The sequence below is a fragment of the Lynx rufus genome, unplaced genomic scaffold (genome assembly GCF_022079265.1).
Source record: "Lynx rufus isolate CCGP_SWC_20201006 ecotype Redwood Valley unplaced genomic scaffold, mLynRuf1.p SCAF_1, whole genome shotgun sequence".
Classification (NCBI taxonomy): domain Eukaryota; kingdom Metazoa; phylum Chordata; class Mammalia; order Carnivora; family Felidae; genus Lynx; species Lynx rufus.
The window spans coordinates 80150910-80172142 of NW_025814823.1; the positions used below are offsets into that span (position 1 = coordinate 80150910).

The 21233-nt window shown below is 51.3% G+C and overlaps 1 protein-coding gene across 1 annotated transcript in view; it reads right to left on the reverse strand.

Annotated features, from left to right (window-relative positions):
- Window positions 1-255: 255 nt before the first annotated feature.
- Window positions 256-21233, reverse strand: part of COL4A1 (collagen type IV alpha 1 chain) — a 155062-nt gene continuing 134084 nt past the window's right edge. Inside the window, exons 39-52 of the mRNA XM_047086289.1 lie at window positions 21104-21184; window positions 20602-20700; window positions 19259-19309; window positions 17940-18125; window positions 17236-17369; window positions 15502-15574; window positions 14542-14613; window positions 12598-12726; window positions 11552-11650; window positions 10392-10604; window positions 8992-9169; window positions 4841-4955; window positions 2703-2875; window positions 256-337 (exon numbers count right to left, since the gene is read on the reverse strand). Coding sequence (XP_046942245.1) covers window positions 256-337; window positions 2703-2875; window positions 4841-4955; window positions 8992-9169; window positions 10392-10604; window positions 11552-11650; window positions 12598-12726; window positions 14542-14613; window positions 15502-15574; window positions 17236-17369; window positions 17940-18125; window positions 19259-19309; window positions 20602-20700; window positions 21104-21184 — 1685 coding nt within the window. The remainder of the gene's footprint in view (window positions 338-2702; window positions 2876-4840; window positions 4956-8991; window positions 9170-10391; window positions 10605-11551; window positions 11651-12597; window positions 12727-14541; window positions 14614-15501; window positions 15575-17235; window positions 17370-17939; window positions 18126-19258; window positions 19310-20601; window positions 20701-21103; window positions 21185-21233) is intronic.

The window sequence follows — 21233 nt, forward strand, 5'->3', positions numbered from 1 at the left end:
ACACTTTTATTTCATCAAAAGTGCCATTTGGTGCGTCACTATGACAGCTTATCATGCTCTTTGTTTCTCCTTCAGCGAGTAGAGGCCACCGAAGCGGGGTGTGCTAGTTAGGCAAATTCCTATAAGGCACTTTACGGCTTTCATACTGGACAGTGAGGTACACAGGATATATTTCTAGGGTTCGTTGCTGTTAACAAGAGAAGGGGAGAGGAGGGAGTAGCACCATGTTGTACGTTAGCTGAGGGCCGGGTTTCATTATGTTCTTCTCATACAGACTTGGCAACGGCTGACGTGTGTGCGCAGCTCCCCCGCCTTCAAGGTGGACGGCGTGGGCTTCCTACAAGGCAACCCAGAAACCAGCCGTCAGCACCGCTGCTCCACAAGGCAGGCGAGCTCCTCAGCAGCCCCCGCCTTTCCTGGAGCCCTCCCCCCCCCCAAGGGCCGGATGAAGGGGGTGGGCCCAGCCCATGACAAGCAGCGACCACTGCTCGTCCTGACCTAGTGGGCACCGCGCTGGGTGTCACCCGCCCTCACAGTGTGGGGAGGGACAGGGGCCGTGCACGACATCACATTCACCCCCATGCGCAGCCGTGAGGCTGGTGGCGGCCCAATTGCATGCACAGGTGAGGGTACAGCCACAGCCATCCCGCGCCTGTTGGGCTCTAAAGTCTGAGCCACTCCCAGGGCACCGCACAGCCTCCTTGGACTGTGACTTTCCCACTCCAGCCTTTCTCCTTGACCAGACCACTCGCTCCTCCCAGGGAGGAAGGTGCTCTTCTCTGTGACCCTTCACACACAGAGGGAGAGCTCATTAAACATTGGTTGAAGGGTGTGATGAGCAATGAATCTGGAACAATTAACCAGACCTCGAAATACTTTCATAAGCTTTTGCCAGATTTCTATGCAGGTGGTTGGACTGGAGGACAGAGGGGAAGACAGTTAGTGTCCCAAATGCTCTTTGATCCTAGGAATTCTGTCTTAAGTTGACCGTTAGTGGGGTGAAGTCAGAACCGAAGTTGGCACTAACCAAATTCTATTAAAAAGGTAGCCACAGAAAACAAGTAACTTGTCCTCAAATTAAGGCTGCTTCTAAGCAACTTCTATGAAAACCATATTGCCCCCAAACTAATTATTTAAATTAATAGGATCTTATCTAATTTTGTTTTAGTTCATCGTACCAGGCTGCTGTTCTATTAACCCTATAATGGAAGCCCGAGAACCTGATACACCTGCCGAGTGCTCAGTTAGGCAGCTGATGGTTAAGCTTTATCCGGAGAGTTGATGTCAAGCTTCCAAATGCCTGCAGGGTTTCATGCACGCTATGAATTAGGTCCCTGGTACTTTTTTGGTGCTTAAAGAATTACAAACAGAGAGTGTGTTACTCTGTCTCTTATGATCTAAGCCCAGGAAGAGAGGGGCTCACAACAGAGTTCCAGAAAATTCTCTCTGAAAAGGTAAAGGCAGAAAGGCTTGTCCCCAGGGGCGATCGGCACTTATTTCGGGAAGGAACAGTAAGCATTGGGGCTCCATCAGCCTCGTGTCTGCCCCAGCAGGGGATGGGGCCAGTGCTGCCAATGGACAGAGGACTCGTCGTGTGCTCCCCTCCATCCCCACCGTGCAGGCCCCACACTGACTTCAGCAAGGTCAGCAGCCATTTGGGACAGCTGTCATAAAGGTGAAGTGGTGCTAGCAGAAAAGAAAGGTAAGGTCCTCCCTATCAATTTCAGCTGCACTTGTGCCAAAATTCATGTTTATTTGCATGGGTTTAATAAAGTCTTGCTTCGTCCCTCAGAACTCACCCTGTACATACACTGGAGTCAGCACTACAACTGCTAGAAGGCAAATACTGCCCTTTCCTCTCTCACCGATGTTAAATGTGCAATATTTTTATTTTTTGAATTTTTAAAAATGTTTAATTTATTTATTTTGAGAGAGTGTGTGTGTGTGTGCAAGCAGGGGAGCAGCAGAGACAGACGGCAGGGGCAGGGGTGGGGGGGAGAGAAAGAGAGAGAGATTGCCAAGCAGGCTCTGAGCTGTCAGAGCCCTGAGCCCCATGCAAAGCTCCATCCCACGAACTGTGAGACCATGATGTGAGCAGAAATCAAGAGTCAGAAGCTAACTGACTGAGCCATCCAAGTGCCCCAAATATGTAATATTTTTAAATGCTCTGTTTAAAGACTCCAGTTGCTTTAACTACACTGTAGTGGCGCCACCTACAAAAATGGAAGAACTGAACCCATAACTTGAGATCTGCCTTTGAAGTCTGACCCGGTTATTTGTCCACACAGAACAGAATCAAATATTCATTACCTCCTGTGGAACACACGTTCCTAATCAGTTTTATAACCATCCAGAAGACCAAGACTGAAAGCCCCAAAGGCGGCTGAGCAGAGAGGGCCCCGCCCCAACAGCAGAGAGGGCCCCGCCCCAGCAGAACAGAGGGCCCCGCCCCAGCAGAACAGAGGGCCCCGCCCCAGCAGAGAGGCCCCGCCCCAACAGAGGCCCTGCCCCTACAGCAGAGAGGCCCCGCCCCAGCAGAGGCCCTGCCCCAACACCAGAGAGCCCCCCCCCACCCCAGCAGACAGGCCCTACCCCAACAGCAGAGAAGGCCCTGCCCCAGCAGAGGCCCGACCCCAGCAGAGAGGCCCCGCCCCAACACCAGAGAGGGCCCCGCCCCAGCAGAGAGGGCCGCCCGGACTTACTTGAACATCTCGCTTCTCTCGATCGTGGCAAGCCAAAAGCTGTACGCGTTCGCGTAGTAATTGCAAGTCCCACGTCCGTGGCACTCGATGAAGGGCGCGCTCCTGAACTCTTCCAGACAGGACCCGGGGGATGCCAGGGCTTGGCCAGAACCTTCGGCACCAGCACTGGTGTGCTGCGGAGCAAACGTGAGCCGTGGGTCAGATCCCCGGAACACCCCAGTGCCCGCACTTCCGACGGCCTGCAAGCCGGTCCGGGCTCCACGAGTGGCACGGGGCAGTACAGGACCCAGCGGGGACGCCGCCGCCCCCTAACTCGGCATGGCCAGTCCGGCTTCATCAGCACTTAGAGAAATGCTGTCCTAGTTATTATTTTTGAAACACTTGACACCTCCTCTAACTTGGGACAGAAGAAACAGCCAAAATGTGTAAATGATGTTGGAGCCCATACATGTGAAATCAAGCTTTCTAATCAACATCCTGGAGGATAATTAAAATCCTGAATTTGCTGCATTGGATGCTATGTATCCTTTTATAAGGTAAAGAACAATCACCCATTACTTGCCTTTAAAAAGAGAGATCATTTAAAGAAGAAGAAAAAAAAGTAACCACTACTGTAACTTAAAATGCACTTTAGTCTAATGGGTTCAAGTAGGATCTACCTGTGCTCAGAAACCAGGGCCATAAGATAAATGACCCCAAATGAGACAAGACATTCCAAAATCCACCATGACTATTATTTCAGACATGAGAATTTCAGGGCCCTTTGAAGACAAAGCTAATGCCCTCCATTCCCAGATGAGGACTGGATGACGCTAGAACATTCTGGATCTGACAATGGTCCCAGTTTTGAGGCCAAGCTGAGACAAGAACAGGGGTCTCCAGACTGTGGGGCCAGAGCCCCTCCACCTCCCCACAACGCCCCTTAAGCCTGGGAAGTGATGGAGAACTTGTTCCCTGGGACACCATTACTTTAGTTTGCTCTTGATTTAGGGAAATTATGGGCAATCATTGTTTCACATCTTCGTAGGACAAAAGGCTTTCCTGAGGCTCTTTACTCCTTGGGCCAGGGGCTACTTGTGTCATCATGAGGTTCTGCTGAGTATTTCTTATGATTATACAGGCAAAACATTCAATCTGTCTCATCACTGCTGGTGTCTTGACTTCTCTACACTGTAGTTCTAACTTTTTGGCTTTCCCAATCAAGTAGTTACCATGCAGTATTTAGAATCATCAAAGCAACTAACTTTCTGTGCGGCTACAAATTCTCTGGTCCTGTTGAAGAGTCTACCTGAAGCATCATCAACCCAGGAAATCTCACAACCAAACGTGAATACAGACACAAGTGCTTTAAAATTGTTTTTCTGGCACCTTCTGCACTTGGGATCACTGCAGCAGAAGAAAATAGTTATGAAGCCACTTTCCCAGTCAATACATAATAGGCTAGAGATCATCTGGGGGTCAAAACGTCCAGGCGGCCATACCTGAGACTGAGGAGGGGCGGGGCTTAGTGGTGAGCCAGAAGGTTTCTGTGTAGGGCCCTTACTGTGGCTTACCCGGTACAACCTGACCTGACCGGTTCAGAGCCTTCATATATGCAATCACTTCTTTAAACTGAGGCAATAAAATAAAGTAACCAGCGACCATGGGATCACAAGCAGGTGCCATATTTCCTGTGTTAACTGGTATTTCAGGGGTGGGCACATCGGGGACCTGGTGTCTGGGACAGCTGAGTGGCAGGAGAGTGTCCTCACGCTCCCAGACACTGGCCAGCGCCCCTGCTGCCTCTGCCCAATGCACACCACTGCTTCAGGCTTGCATGAGCTGCCTGAATGGGCACCTGTCTCCTCTCCTCCTGGGGAGACACTCTGACTCCTGGAAACCTTCTCCTGGTGTCCCTGCCACCTGGTTCTGGAGCAGCCCCTCGGGAGGCAGGAGGTAGGCTCCGGCCGGGTGTGGGAGCAGCTGCCATCCACAGTGGAGCAGGCCAGGCCCCTGGGGATGCTTTGGACTGGGCGGCCCAGCAAGGGAGGAGAGGCCTGCCCGGCATGAGCCAGCCAACTGAGGGTGGGAGCATGGGGGCGGTGGTGGTGTTAGCGGGAGGCTCTTCAGGGGTGCAGGGAGTTTCCCCAAATGCTCACCATCACGAAGGAATAGCCAATCCAGAGGGAGGACCAGCCGCTGGGACACTGCGGAATCTGGATGGTCTGGCTGTGCACGGCCATCACCATGGCTGGAGCCTCGCACACCGCACACCTGGAAGGTACAGAGCAGGGACCCTGAGCACGGACAGGGACAGGGACAGCAGGACAGGGACAGCACAGCACAGGATGAAACCTGTTTGTTCTCTTCTCCTGTGCTGTCACACCTCCTCTCCACTCCCGCTTTCTGACCCAACCACATGCTTACAACACGGCTGACACACCCACAGCTGACTCTCACTGATTTGATAAGCCCACCTCAGTACTAGAATAATAAATCCCCAAGACACCCAACACTTGCTGTTTAACCATCTGCTTTGGTGGAGGGGCCGAGGGACCACTGACTTCCATTCTCTCCTTTGCACATTCCAGTGTTTTCCAAACTTTCAACAATGAGCGTGGACTTTAGCAAACACAATTAACACTTGAAAGAGTTGGTGAAATGCAAGTGCTACAGCTTCCAGAACTCAGCACTTTGTTTTCAGCTAAGAATCATCTTCGATCTAAGAAATACATGTAGTGACTTAGAGGAACTAACAAATAATGCATCGGAGGCTGGATGTCCACGTGAGCCTGCCTCGGACGTACTCCAGACTCGATGCCAACAGACCAGTGGCGAGACCCTGTCTGTTCCAGGCGGGGATGGACAGCGGGACACTGCAGTGGGAGTGACCCCCAAAGAACCCTCTCTAGGACAAGAGCTTCCCGAGCTGGGATGCCAGACACTTGGCCACTGGGACCGTACCCAGGAACAAATGGAAACAACGCACAATCTTCTGACTGAGACCCGCTCAACTCAGGGAACGCTTCGATGGCAGGACACCGTTTTGTACAAGAAAAAAGAATTAAGCACTAGCAGTAAAATAATTACATTCAAGTCACAAAATGAACAGAGGGTTAGCAATGCTGACGAATGACTACAAATGGTGTTAATAATTACACCTAGTTATGCCGGAACATTTGCATGAAAATGGATGAGAAGTGGGCAGAGGCCTAAATTAGTCATTCGATTTTCCGTGGACGTGTGTGCGTGCGTGCGCACAGCTTTCTATTTTATTCACGCAAATGCAGATGAATTAAAAGCCTCGGTTAAACAACAGTTACTGAAATTGGCCTGTACATCTGCTACCATCTGTCTGCCTGACACGGAAAGCAGAAATAGAGCGTGGCAGACGGACGGCATTTGATGTCAGGCTCTCTCTGGGCTCAGGGTTTGGGAGGGGGGCTCGTCGAGAAGGTCATCCGGACGCCGCCCCATCAGATGGATAAGGGAACAGGGTCACAGACTGGAAGAGCTGGACAGCCCCTTGAAGTTCAGACGGTTGAATCCCCCGGGTTATTCCGGCAAAGGCTGAGGCCACAGAGAGCGTGTCAGAGCCAGAACTGGGGCGCAGCAGCCCTGCTCTCCTAACAGTGGCCCTTCCGCCAGAACAATTAAACAATCAGTAGCGTGCGATAACTCAAGTCGACACGGAGCCAGAAGTGTCTGCCCTGTTCTCAGGATGAAGGCAGAAAAGTTGCCAGCTTTTCTGCTTAAACGGAAGGATTCCGTGTTATTAAGTCTTTCGAAAGGTGAAGCTTTAGGACCTCCCCAGAATAACCCGAAAGGCCCAAGGCTTCACACAACCACGGGGTGAAAGTAACCATGGAAACTTGTGGGCTCAGAGACCAGAATGGAAGCACTGTTCCAAAGGGAACGTGAGACAGCAGGCTGGGGGGGAGGGGGGGCAGCTTTCAGTATCCACGGGCTCCAGGACATGACTGATAAAGTCCCTGCATGCTGAGCCTCTGGGGGTCAGGTAACAGAGATGCCAGGAGCTGAAATGTACAGGGCTGGGGCACCAAAGCATGCTGTCAGGGCGGGGGGGTCTTTCTGAAAGTGAGGGGGCCACAGGGGAAAACAAATCTGAGACCCAGGCTGATTTGGGAACATCACAAACGCATGCCACAGCCCCTTCCCTCAAGCAAATGGAGGTCAAAGGTCAGTTTTATCAAGGAGGTAAAATAGCAAACAAACATGAATAATCGTTTTCTACCTGTTGTCCAAGGGAAGCTGAACAAAAATACAAAGGTGGTTAGTTTTCCTTCCGGTACAGCCCACATGGTCCCGAGCGTGGAAAGCCTCAACAGCGAAAGTCACAGGCACTCGCTGACATGTGTAAACGACTGTCTGTTTTGAAAGGTGCCGCCCAGAAGTGTGAAGAACCTTTTTCCCATTTTAAGACCCATAAAGTAAGTTTCTTACAGCTCAAAAAGAAACAAACCCCCCCCCAAAAAAAAACCAAACCCAAAAAAGCTATCAGGAGATAGTTTAATGTAAGTCAATCTACAGTTTTTGTATTTTAATATTAGGGCACCTCCCAGCCCTTCCATCCTGGGGTCCCGTGTGGTACAGGTCCCTGAATAAGACTGATCTGCCAGGACCGCAGAGCCAGAGACAGGTACCAGAACCCAAAATCCTCCCCCAAATCCCCACGGCCTAGGGCTCCCGGCACTGGTTCCAGTGCTTACTTCCTGCTCCCTCTTCCCACTGACCACAGGACCCTGCCTTACCCTTCTTCATAGTCAAAAGCTGCCTGGTTCTTTAAAGGGAGTGTAGAAAGGCTCAAGTTAGTCCCCACTCTCACCTTCCTGAAGCAAACTTGTCCTGCCTTGTTATTCTGTTCATCCTTTATTACCTTAGTGTGTTAACAAGTAAAACTATAGAACGGCTTCTTGGTCCCATGAATTCATACCTTTGTCACTTTTCTATTACTTCTGAGTAAAGCTAAGGAATCAGCTTTTAACTAGAAGGAATGAGACAAAAATAGGACCTCCATGCACTTCTCAGTCATACTAATTCCAATTTCCCGTATTAGTTCCTGTCAGGCAGACTCTGGGGGACTTGAAAACATGCTCCAGACATTAATTAGTGTGGAAAGCACTTCATTTGGGAAGCTGCTTGGTCAAACACATGAATTGTCAGTGGGAATTTACCCTAAGGAAACAAAAGTTAGTGGGGGGGGGGGTGGGTACAAAAAATCTCGATAGGTATACATTTTTATGTATACAACAAATCTGTATAATCTTTGTGTATAAAGCACAGATATACAGAATGTCTGCGGTATTAGTTTCATAGAGACACTTCACACCCATATTTGAGCTCCTGCATTAAATACCACTGAACTCGGCACTTAGAAATGGTTAAGATGATGGGGCGCCTGGGTGGCTCAGTCGATTAAGCACCAGACTTTGGCTTAGGTCATGATTTCAGGGTTTGTGGGTTCGAGCCCCGTGTTGGGCTCTGTGCTGACAGCTCAGAGCCTGGAGCCTGCTTCAGATTCTGTGTCTCCCTCTCTCTCTCTCAAAAATAAATAAACATTAAAAAAATTTTTTTTTAAAAGAAATGGTTAAGATGATTGATTTTATGTCTATTTTACTACAATTAAAATAACAACAAAATTTTTAAATTTCAAAGCGGTGGGCGATTCAGAAGAAAAAAAATATTAAAAGGCTCCTCAGGGAGATAATTATTTAAGAAAACAAAGTTGAGAATGTTGCTCTAAGGCCTGCTGGGGTCTCCAGAGATGTTGCTTCATGGGGGAAAGGGCGACCAGACCACCCCAGTGAGTCACACAGAATAGGAATTCTGCCCCGAAGCTGGGCATTGCCTCTTGAAGGCATCACACTGTAATTCTGAAAGAGGATAGCTTGGGACACCTGGGCAGGGGTCAGTCAGTTAAGCGTCCGACTCTTGATTTGGGCTCAGGTCATAGTCTCACAGTTCATGAGTTCAATCCCTGCATCAGGCTCTGTGCTCATAGCACAGAGAGACTCTCTCTCTGCTTAAGAGACTCTCCCCATCCCTCTCTCTGCCTCTGCCCGTTCTCTAAACAAATAAAATTAAAAAAAAAGAGAGAGAGAATAACTAACTTTTATACCAAATGATTTTATGTCTGATCTCTATTACAAAACTCTGATATCATAAACAATAAGCTGGCAACAGGTCAAAAGCTTTGGGGAAAAAAAACGAAGCAACAACCTTTGCCTAGACTACAAGCGGTTTTTCTTCTTCGATTATATACATCTGGTCCTACAAGTGCTCAACTCACCTGCTAATGAACGGTCTGATATTGTCGCCAGCGATGGGCGCCATAGACATGGGCATGGGCTCAGGGGTGGACAGCCAGTAGGAGTAGTCATTTCGGGAGGCGAAGTTGCACACATTGTTGATGTTACAGAACAGGAAGGGCATCGTGCTGAACTTGCGCAGGCAGCTCCCAGCCGTGCCTACAGCCACAGGGAGACACAGGTTCAAGTGCCGGCTCTGTGATCAGTCTGCCTCCGCACAACACAACCATTAAGGTAGAAATAAAACTGCTTTCAGTTACAGGCAGAAAGGAGGCAAATACACCACACAGGCAAGTATGGTTGTAAATGAGCATTAACTTAAATTTAAAGTGATTCAAGGCAGAAGAAACCCTATAAAGAATTATGTAGGATATTTTGAGTAAGGGAAACACACCAGTTTATCAGTAGAGAAAAATCTTTTATAAAACTGAACCCCAAAGTTGCTACGGATTCTGTCTCCCTCTCTCTCTGCCCTGACCCCACTCACGCTCTCTCTCTCTCAAAACTAAATAAACGTTAAAAAAAAAATTTTTTTTAAACGGGTGCCCCGGTGGCTCAGTCGGTTAAACGTCCGACTTTGGCTCAGGTCATGATCTCACTGCTCATGAATTCAAGCCCCATGTTGGGCTCTGTGCTGACAGCTCGGAGCCTGGAGCCTGCTTCGGATTCTGTCTCCCTCTCTCTCTGCTCCTGCCCTGCTCACACACTTTCTCTCAAAAATAAATAACCACTAAAAATTTTTTTAAAAAAACTGAATTCCAAAGGAAATTTAACATGTGGCTCCTGGTACAGCGGACAGTAACCCTGGACAATGTCTTCAATGACTATTTTGCCAAAAATGTAGATTCTCCTTACAGGCGGCTTGTTCTTTCCAACCTCCATAAAGGTTAACGTGCGTGACACTGCACTAACTTGGTGAAGGACGTCCGGTGGGGACGAGAGAAATGACAGCCAACGGACAGCTGTCCCATGGAGACTCACCGGGGGTGGGGCTTGGAGCCTGCAGAGAGACTCAGGATAGGGGCGGACGCTCGGGTTTTAGCCAGAGCACCTGTAAAGCTGCCCTATTTTAAGAAGACCGACACTAGCTGTGAAGTATGTATTCCGGAAATCTTGACCTACTTGATAGTTTGAAGACCAGATCAAAAGTTTTATCAATTTAAAAGCTTTCAGAGACTCAGCCTTGACATTTCCCTGTGCTAATGAGGCAGCTGTTGAGCTGGTGGTTGGTCGTGTGAGGGGGGAGGGAAGCGGAACCAGGCCCTCTTCTCACTAACGATGTCTCTGTGGCGCCCTGACGTGCGGGGCCGGGGACAGCTCTGCCGGCCTCGGCACGCCACGAGTCTGTGTCGGATGAATGCACGCGTCCCCGCGGTCTCACCCAAGTCCTGGCCGTGCGCCCGCTCGTTGCCTTGCACGTAGAGCAGGGAGTACCCGTGGTAAAGAATTTTGGTCCCAGGAGGACACTGCGGGTCGTCCGTCGTCTGACTGTGCCGAGTCACCAGGAAGCCATGATCAACAGATGGGGTGCCTGGGGGACCCATGGATCCTGGCAACCCGTCGGGGCCTGGCGGGCCTGGAAACCCTCTTGGACCTGGAAGACAGAGAGGAGTGAGCTTCCCCGGGTGCAGACAGGTGCCCTGGGATAACCCGCCTCCACGCTGCCCCCGTCTTTCCCTTTGCACGGACCCCCCACGATGCTTGAGAAACACGGTGCTCGGTGCCAAGCAGACGCTCAGAAAATGGAGTCCAATATAAACACAATATGTGAAAAGGAATATATGAGGGAATGTGTCATTCAGACAACATTTGGGGGCTCCTCCAAGGAGGAAGGACCACAGAATTACTAGAAAATAAAACTCCTTTTAAAAGATGGCTTCCTGCCACGGCAGCCCAGCACCGCGCAAGGACACAGGGTAGTGAGAGCGCGTCCTTCCCCATCCCCTTGGTAGCTACACTGTCTGCAACGCTGCTGGCCGGCCTCCTGCTGGGCTGGGCACCCCCCCCCCGGACCCCCCCTGCCCTTCCAGTGGAGGCCTCAGCCTTTACCATCTCAGTCAACATGGGACAGTGGAGTGTCTGCTTCCTTGGGCAGCACACCAACTGCATTTCATGCCAGATGGTGGCCTCTCGGCCACCACCGGCATCGTCATCCACCCTTCTTGTCCACTGCTGACACACAATTTCTGTGGCTGCAGCCTGCCCCCCACCCCCACCACAGGAAGCCCCAGGCCGTCACTGCTGGCCATCTTCTAACAACATCTGGAAATCACTGGCTGAGATCAACATCTGTCTCTCCACACGGAAAAAATGACAACTTTACCTCTTCTAGATGAGCTTATTTGCCCTTAACACACACACACACACACACACACACACACACACACACACACAGGCTTCCTCGGAAATCTTGCAGGCGATGTTTTCAATTCCATTTTGCAGGCGTCTGCACACCTGACTTCCAGCGTGTGCCCCAGAGATGCGGGCAGAGGGCAGCTGGCGGGGTGTGGGGGGGCGGGCAGGGTGCCGCAGCAAACCTACCAGGGGGGCCAAAGGGTCCCGTCTCTCCTTTCTGGCCAGGAGCACCGTCAAAACCGGGAACACCTGGAGGTCCAGGCAAGCCCACGGATCCTGTCACACCTGTGGGAAAGTGAAAGGAGCTGGTGACAAAGGCCTGGAGCACAGGCGGGCGCCACTTTGTCCTCCCTTCTGAAATGTCTCCGTAGCCTAAGGCCAGCAGCAGCAGTGACACTGTTCTCCCAGACAGCCTAGAGCCCCTCCTGTGAAGCCTTGTTGGCACCGGCCGCATCCAAACTGGCGTTCGCAGGGCGCGGGCCCCACCGTCTAACCCAGACCGCGCGCCGCGCCCCCCACCCCCCCACCTGGCTGCTCACTGCTACCTTGTGGCACCTGGCTTTGGGAAAGGCAGTGATGCGGCAGGGAGGGAGGGCTGTGACCCAGTTTTGTGTTCTCAATCATCTTCCCCAGGCCGTGTTTCCGCACCCCAAGTAATTCTTACGTGACAGACAGACCCGTGGACAGGTCTTTGATTCCATGTGGGCCCTTTCTTCCCAGGAAGTTTAAAGTGAAATTTTCACGGATGCCTCCTCCTAAGTATAGAGTCTTCCTTCCCCTCTACCGTCCAGCCACCCCTCACCAGCAGCTCTTAAGACAGGGAGGGCTCAGCCCAACTAAGCAGCAAGTGCCAGCTCGGGTGTCTGGGGACCCCAAGCACGAGCACAGGCCACTGTCAAGGCCCATTCTCATGGTTCCAGATCAATGCCTCCAGCCACCTCTTGTCTTCCAGCTGAACAAGATGGTCTCTGTGCTGCGGCCCATGTCTTTCCCGAGTGAGCACAGGTCCCTGGACGTTCCTCTGGCTTCTCCTGTATTTTGTTCTGGCTTCTGAGTTCCCTTTAGAAACTTCATTAGGTTTTGATATCCATTAAAGGAAATCAAGAAAGTCCTATTCAAATATACACCTGTACGGCCGTCACCCAGAGACCCTGGCTTGGGACACATTGGTGAGGAGCAGACCCTGCCCTGTTTCCTTCTGACCCCACGCCTCCCCTTTGCTATTTTCTTACCTTGCTGTCCTTTGGGGCCTGGTGGTCCCGGAAGCCCCTTCAGACCTGGAGGACCCTCTGGACCAGGGAGTCCTGGCTCTCCTTTGATGATGTCGTAGGGCCCTGGGGGGCCTGGGGGCCCAGGGAGGCCTGTGGGAATCAGGGGGGCCACCGGTCAATTCCACTGTCAACATTCGTGGGAGCAGATCCAAGCATGAAACCCAATCCAAACACGTTTCTCAGAAGTCATTCAGTATCAAAAACACATGTAATAGGTCTTCACGAGATGTACACATATCTACGCCTTGCTACTGTTCAACATAAAGTCCCGAATCCTTGGGACTGACCGATGCTGGGGTCGTTACTACAAACTGGGAGCTGGGTCCCAGAGCCCCTGACAACCGCAGGCCAGCAAGTGGGGCTCCATGCCTCCCAGGGATCCCTCCCCGACCTGGAGAGCTACAGCATGTGCAATTAGGTCTCATCTTATGCTTCTCTGAAATCTGCCTTATGGACATTATAACCACAGTCTTCATCCTTCAGTGATGCAAAAACTTCATCCTTCTGCGCGACAGGTCCCGAAAGATGAGCAGCAGCAAAGGAGTGCGGAGGCTCTCAGTCAGCCCCGGCCCCGCTTTCTTCAGCCAGACATCTCCAGTCCTGTCCTGCCTTCCACACACTGTCCCCATTTCTTTCATTCCCCCATCGTACTTTTTAAATTTTTTTAAAATTTATTCATCTTTGAGAGACAGAGAGAGACAGAGCGTGAGTGGGGGAGGGGCAGAGAGAGAGGGAGACAGAATCCGAAGCAGGCTCCAGGCTCTGAGCTGTCAGTACAGAGCCCAACGCCGGGGCTCAAATTCACGGACTGTGAGATCATGACCTGAGCTGAAGTCGGACTCTTAACCGACTGAGCCACACAGGCACCCCTAACCTTTCTTTAGTTTTTTTTAATGTTTATTTATTTTTGAGAGAGAGAGAGAGAGAGAGAGAGAGAGAGAGAGAGAGAGAGAGAACGTGAGGAGGGGAGAGTCAGAGAGAGAGGGAGACCCAGAATCCGAAGCAGGCTCCAGGCTCTGAGCTGTCAGCACAGAGCCTGGCATGGGGCTCGAACCCACGAACCGTGAGATCATGACCTGAGCCCAAGTTGGACACCCAACTGACTGAGCCACCCAGGTGCCCACCCATCGTACTTCTTTTTTTTTTTCAACTTTTTTTTTATTTATTTTTGGGACAGAGACAGAGCATGAACGGGGGAGGGGCAGAGAGAGAGGGAGACACAGAATCGGAAACAGGCTCCAGGCTCCGAGCCATCAGCCCAGAGCCTGATGCGGGGCTCGAACTCACGGACCGTGAGATCGTGACCTGGCTGAAGTCGGACGCTCAACCGACTGTGCCACCCAGGTGCCCCTGTCCCATCGTACTTCTTAATGCACTCTGCTGGCTCAGTCTGTCTCTCGAAACATGATTTCAAAAATCATGGAACCCTAGAAACGTGGTCAGACCAGCAGAAACTGGAACTGGATGCCTGTCATACTTAGACCATTTCCTCCCATCTCGGGAGGCGGTCTTGGGGGCCGGGAGTCACCACATGCGGGGTGGGGTGGGGGGGACAGACGGTGCAGAAGCCACAGAAGACTCTTTCTTGTGCAAAACTCCTTGCTGCCCAGCCCCCTTTCACACAGGCCCCACCTTAACCTGAGGACGCCAAGCAGAGCCTGTAGGACTGCGAGTCTTGAGTCTGTCGACCCTCCCCGGCTGGATTCACCAGCCTGACTTTTAAGACGCGTCGCTAATAAAATGCCGACTAGGGTAGCCTCACACAGCAGTCCTGACAAGCTACCAAAGAATTCTTAATCAGTTGCTTGCTACTGATACTCAAGCCGCTTCTCATGGCAAAACCAAACCCTGATCCACGCGTTCACACCGTCGGCAAGGCCCCACCAGCCCAGCACGTGCTCCTACCTTTGCTTCCAGGGAAGCCCTGGTCACCCGGATCGCCCTTAGCTCCCTGCAGGCCGGGGAGGCCTTTCTGACCTGGAAGAAAGAAGAACATTGTCTCTGCACAGAACCCCCGAATCCCCAAGGATACGCAAGCACGGGTGCATGCACGCACGTCTGCGTTCACGCATACACACAGACGCAGGGAACGTATTTCCAATCAACTCTCAGAGAAGAAAAGAACATTCCTTCCGGTCAGCTATGTAAACTTTTTAATGACACTCTCCCCTCTAGAACCTGGAAGGCACATTTTTCCCAACGTGCAAACGTTCCAAAACCATAAAATGACCACAAAAAGCAGACAGGCACATGATCCTGCTGGGGTCACAGTTTGGGTCACCCATGTCCCCAGACAGACCCCAAGACACCTGTAAGCTGGGAACTGGTTTTAGTCACCCGTCGTTCATATGCATCTGATTCGGCAGGAAAAGAGCAGTGCCTGGGAGCCGGGAGGCAACCAGTACATGCTGGCTTAATACGTTATAAATCAGTGCCCCAAATCCATGATGTCTGACATACAAATGATCTACTGATTCTCTGTTCTTAATTTTTTTGAGTTTATTTATTTGAGAGAGAGAGAGACAGGGAGAGAGAGAATCTCAAGCAGGCTCCGCACTGTCAGCCCTGAGCCCAATGTGGGGTTCGATCCCACAAACTGTGAGATCACGACCTGAGCCGAGATCCAGAGTCGGACGCTTCACCGACTGAGCCCCCCAGGCGCCCCTGTAAACTGATTCTTAATAAGAAAATCAGAGCGTCTTTACACAGCCATTCATAGGATGATACAAATCAGGCTGCCACACAGACACGGCATTTTTAACTCGAAGAAAACCCGATCTTGCGTTGTGATCCAGCTGGCCTATCGGTGTGAAAGTGCCAGCGGACAGGTTCTGTCTTCAAGCAGCACCTCCTTTACTGTCTTACCTTGAAATCCTGGAACTCCCGGAGGTCCTATGTCACCCTTAGAGCCCGTGAGTCCTGGAGAGCCACCGATTCCCTAGACACACACACAGAGCGTCAGCTGGGAGTCGCTAGGACACCGTAAGTCTCTCAAGTAGCCTGGAAGTCGGGAGGCTGGGGCAGCCCCTCAGTGTTCCCCAAGAGGCTCTGTGAACAAATGGGGCCTATGTGCAGCTGCAGTAGGAAGCTGGGAACTGGCACGTGTCGCTTTGCTCCCCTGTCCCCTGTCCCCATCTGTCTGAGTGGTGACTTCCCAGAGCAGGTGCAAGGCCCGCGATCTGCCGCCCCTCCCCCACAGCACAGGGCCGAGAACAGATCTGGGACTTTCTGAACACTGTCGTGGCAACATGTCAATCTTTCAATGCCAAACTACCTTCTGGAAACTTTCCTCCAGACACTCAAGCGTAACGAAATTTCTTTAGAATTAGTTTGATATCTTATCTGAAAAGTGATTTTAAATGTGGAGAGAAAAAAACGAATACTAAGGAGGATTATTTTTAAGTTTACTTTTACTTGTTATGAGAGAGAGAGAGCATGCGAGCAGGGCAGGGGCAAAGACAGAGGGACAGAGAGAATCCCAAGGAGGCTTGCACTGTCAGTGGGGAGCCCGATGCAGGGCTCGAACTCATGAACTGTGAGATCATGACCTGAGCAGAAACCAAGAGTCAGACCCTTAACCAACTGAACCACCCAGGCACCTCTACATTTCTCTCTAATAGCAACATTCATGTTTGGAAATGTATTCTCTCATTTTTCTGGCTATTTCAATACAGTTCCTTCTCTAGCTCCTTTCTCAACATATAGTAAGTTGTACTGTTTCTCACATATATTTGTGTCTGTGCTTTACCTTGTTTAAAAAGGTGTCCTAACAAGGGGTGCCTGGATGGCTCAGTCGGTTGAGCGTCCGACTTTGGCCCAGGTCATGATCTCACCATCTGTTGAGTTCATGCCCCATGTCAGGCTCTGTGCTGACAGCTCAGAGCCTGGAGCCTGCTTCAGATTCTGTGTCTCCCTCTCTCTCTGCCCCACCCCCTCCCTCTCAAAAATAAAGATTAAAAAAAAAAGTGTCCTAATGAAAACACACACAAATATATGTATGTATACACACACGCACACACATACACACGCGTCTATACATGTACATGGAAACAGACAGCCAGCCACTGACGGCACCAGAACTAGGGAGTGTATTTGTCACTGAGGCTTGCTTTCTTCATCAAGCGTGTAAACAGATTTTTTTTTTAATTTTTTACTGTTTATTCAGTTTTGAGAGAGACAGAGCGTGAGCAGGGTAGGGACAGAGAGAAAGGGAGACACAGAATCTGAAGCAGGCTCCAGAGCCCGACGTGGGGCTCAAGCTCACGGACTGTGAGATCATGACCTGAGCTGAAGTCAGACGCTCAACCAACTAAGCCATCCAGGGGTCCCTAAACAGGATTTTTAACCCAGGCACTGAGCGGTGATCCTGTGTGACATTCCCCTTTCACAGTCTTTGTAAAACTGCACAAGAAAGAACGTGGGAACAGCAGCCTACTATGATGTCAGGAAAGACAGCTGATGACCAGCAAGGGGCAGGAGCCCTCTCCAGTCCTGGAGAGGATTTAGGACTGTGACGCCTGTGGACAGGTGGACACACACACACACACACACCATGCTGTGATCCTGTTCACACACAAGACCGACAAACAGACAACTCACAGGCAGGCCCTGGAATCCTGGATCTCCCTTGGGTCCTGGAGCACCGGGAGCCCCCGGCCAGCCTGGGTTTCCTTTGTCACCTTTCAGTCCATCAAGCCCGGGGAGCCCCGGAGGCCCCATGGGTCCCGGAAGCCCTGACAGGAGACACAGAAGTGACAATCTGAGGTGAGAGGGTGATTTTATGGACAAGCGTCTTGGGCTTGGCTGTCATCCCCGCTGCCCAGCTGTCCCCAACCAGGGGCAACAATAGTGGATCAGGCCGTGTGAGTGCAGCAAAAACCCAGCAGGTCCTCAAAGGGACAACCTGCTCAACGGGCAGAAAATGTTGATATGAATGTGCTGGCCCGAGCGTCCAGTGCCGGGGTATTGTCTCACACAGTGCAGGGCATGCCAGAATGCCACCATGTTCCAAGCCACCACGGGTGGCTCTCATGCTCCAGTCTTTTCCAATAACATCTAGTGTACCTGTAATCACTTGTCATATCTACCGTGTTCTTTCACAGAAAGGACACAGGCCTCCAGCGGAGGCCAAAACACAAGGGTCCCCAAATAGCGTAAGCAGTTTCAAGTTATAGGAAATGCTGCGAACCTCTAAGTAAAAAAGTTCAATTGAAGGTTTAAGTATTTAAATCTCGTTTACACTCGTGTGTGTGTTTGTGCCTTCTGGTTCAGTCCCGGCTCTGGCCCCGGTGAGACACCCTTACCTGGCAGGCCAGGCTGACCCTGTGCGCCCCGGTCTCCTTTAGGTCCCTCCACAGCGTGGCCCGGAGCTCCGGGTAAGCCCGGCTGTCCTTGTGGCCCCGGGGGACCCATGAATCCTTGCTCTCCTTTGGATCCGGGAATTCCTGGACTCCCGGCTTGTCCCGGGAAACCCACGTCGCCCTTTGAACCTAGACAACAAAACCAGTTTGAGATGGTGGGGAAGCACAGGGGAGAAGAGAAAGCCTGTACGTCGAGGAGGAGGGAGCTGTGCGAGGGGCAGGGGAAAACCAGAGCCGGGTGCCCTTTCCCCTCTTTATTGAGTGACACACGGGACGCCGACCATGGCTGACCCGGGGAAGAGTAACCTTAGAGTATGAGAGCCACCTGTCATTCTTCATACTTTGTAAGGAAGTGTTCTGCCGAAAAGCCATTGGAATACAGGCTGAGAGGGGTCTGTGAGCACCTGCACTGCTAAATTAAGGGCTTGCTCCATCGACAGGTGAATGAATACACGAGTGATATTATATCCACACTGTGGAACACTACTCAGCAAGAAACGGGAGGGAACTACTGGTATGAGCTCCAACACCCGTGAATCGCAAACTAATTGTGCTGGGCCAATAAAGTCAGACTTAGAATAAAACAGGATCCTATTGATAGAAAATTCTAGAAAGTGCAACCTAATCTACAGTACCAGAAGACAGAGCAAAGGGTGGGGTTGAGGGATGATGGTGTTGGGGGGTGGGGTGGGAGGGCAGGACAGAAATGATTAGGCAGTCCAGGAAACTCTGGGGTAATAGGCATGTTCACTATCTTGAGTGTGGTGATGTTTTCACAGATTATACATATATCAAACCTTATCAAAAACAGACATCAAATAGCACTCTATAAATGCGTGTAGCTTACGGTATGTCAATGACAGAAATACGACGATACGCTATTTTTTGAAGTTTTCAAGGTAAGAACTTATAGGGAACAAAATTCCTCCATGTTTAGTTCCCAACATACCACCCAGACGTGACTAATAAAATACCAAACTTCCAGGATCGTTTCAAGGTTATTAAGAAACAATAAGAAAGGAGGGAAATAGAGTCATGGCCAAAAATGGTCATCGGGCCTCTCTTGTGATGCTTCCTCTGCTTTTTCAAAAGTACAACGTCACCAGATGCTGGTCTGTCAGGGGCCAGGAGAAGGTGTATGCCCCAGACCCAGCATCCTGTCACTGCCGCCCACTGCTTCCTTGCAACTGCCCGACCCACTCGGCCTGGGCCACGTGCGTCAGCGGCGAGTGGAAAGGAAGTACGCATGTAGCGAATGTTACCTTTCTCTCCTTTGGCCCCTGGGAACCCTGGGAATGCTCTTCCAGGCAGGCCTGTAAGACAAGGGTAAGAAGTCATATCCACATGTCCTCAAACAGTTGGTCCTCGAGTACAGCACAAAACCCTGTCTACTCTTTAACACCACCACATAGAAATCAGCTCCTTGCACTCCTGAGTAAAATCTCGTTTCTGCAGTTGTTCTAAGAAGTCCTGGATGGGATGTGTATAATTTAGCACTTTTCTTAAATACTTTTCAGCACACGACCATTACGGCATTTAGTAGAAATGCTCTGTACAAATAAGTGCTGATTTTCTACCACCATCTAGACACTAACAAATCGGCTGTTCCCAGATGACTGTCCAGCTAACAATGTTCTCGAGGGAGGCAGGGAGAGCTGGTGGTATTGGGGACTGGGGGGCAGCAAACACCGGAAAGCCCAGAAACGTGAGTAAGGGGCTTGCAGGAGGATGAACGTGGGGGGAAGGGAGGTATGGAGGCATTTTTATGAATTATTTTTCATGAGAAAATGAATGTTTGCAATAGAAACATAAGGGGTACAGAACGAAACATCGAGCTTTTAGAAAGAGGCCAACCCTGGGGCGCCTGGGTGGCTCAGTCAGTTAAGCATCCAACTCTTGACTTCGGCTCAGGTCACGATCTCAGGGTTGGGAGTTTGAGCCCCGAGTCGGGCTCTGTGCTGACAGTGCAGAGCCTGCTTGGGGATTCTCTCTCTCCCTCTCTCTCTTTCCCTCCCCTGCTCTCTCTTTCTCTCAAAATTAATTAATTAAAAAAAAAAGCAGGGGGCCAGCCCTGCCCGCAGCAGATGCCCCAGGGCTCCTCTCCAGCGACACCCCCACACCCACGCCCCTGCCTTAGGCTCACCCGTCTCAGACCGCAGGTGTCATTCTTGCTACACACAAGCATTACCGTGTAGGTGGTTCTCGTCGTCAGAACCTGCAGCCCCCCACAAGGGATGGGAGCAGATCGGAGGGCAAGAATTGCTCCCAGGACCCTTTCTCTAAAGGGGGAAAAGCCAGGCAGAGGAGGGACAGCCTGGACGTTCTGTGTGTGTCTCACTCACCCCCGGGAGTCCAGGTGTTTTGGGTCAGGCCCGTCAGTACAGGACCTGCCCCTCTTCTTATCCAGGCCTTTCCCCTCGTCCACACGAGTGTATAAACAGCGATAAGGACACATGGTACAGATACCACTTTGTGCCCAGCCCTGGTCACTCAGCGTGGTCTGGAGATCTGAGTGATGCCGACCCTGGAGCGACGCCAACCCCTGAGCAATGCTGACCCTGGAGGAGCATTTATTTCACTCTACAGGGAGCAGGAGCCACCATACCTGGTTCCCCCTTCTCTCCCGCCGACCCCGGGATTCCGTCACTGCCAGGCTCCCCTTTCTGGCCGGCTGGGCCCGTGGGGCCAGGTTTCCCAGGAAGACCTCGGAGAGAAGAGCCACATTAGTCAGTCTGGACCCTGTCACGACAAGACGCTCATTCCCGACAGTTCCCCAGGGAGCCGTTACCCCGTGCATACCCGGCATCCTGGAGGAATGCACCTCAAACACAAACATGCTTCTAGAACCTACTGGAGCCACAATGCAGCCAGTTCAGCAGCTCTGGTTCTGGCTCCTGACTGGGGGCCACATCTTATAAAGGCCCCATGAGCCCCCCTAGACTCTAGACTCTAGTCTGTCCATCTGCAAAATGGAGGGGTGTGCCAACCCGTGACACTCTGGGGTCCATGACTTGTCACCTTGAGGGAAACTCCCAGCTTCGGTGGCCCCCACCTCATCCCCACAGGCCCCCGTGTGTCCTCTGTCTCCTGTGTCCTCAGGTCTCTACCTGCTTCTCCCTTGACACCGGGAATGCCAGACGATCCCGGGAGGCCTCTGTCCCCTTTATCCCCAGGCAAGCCAGGGCTTCCTAGAGGAAGAAACAAGACAGCAGAATGCCATCAATTCGAGACTTTGTC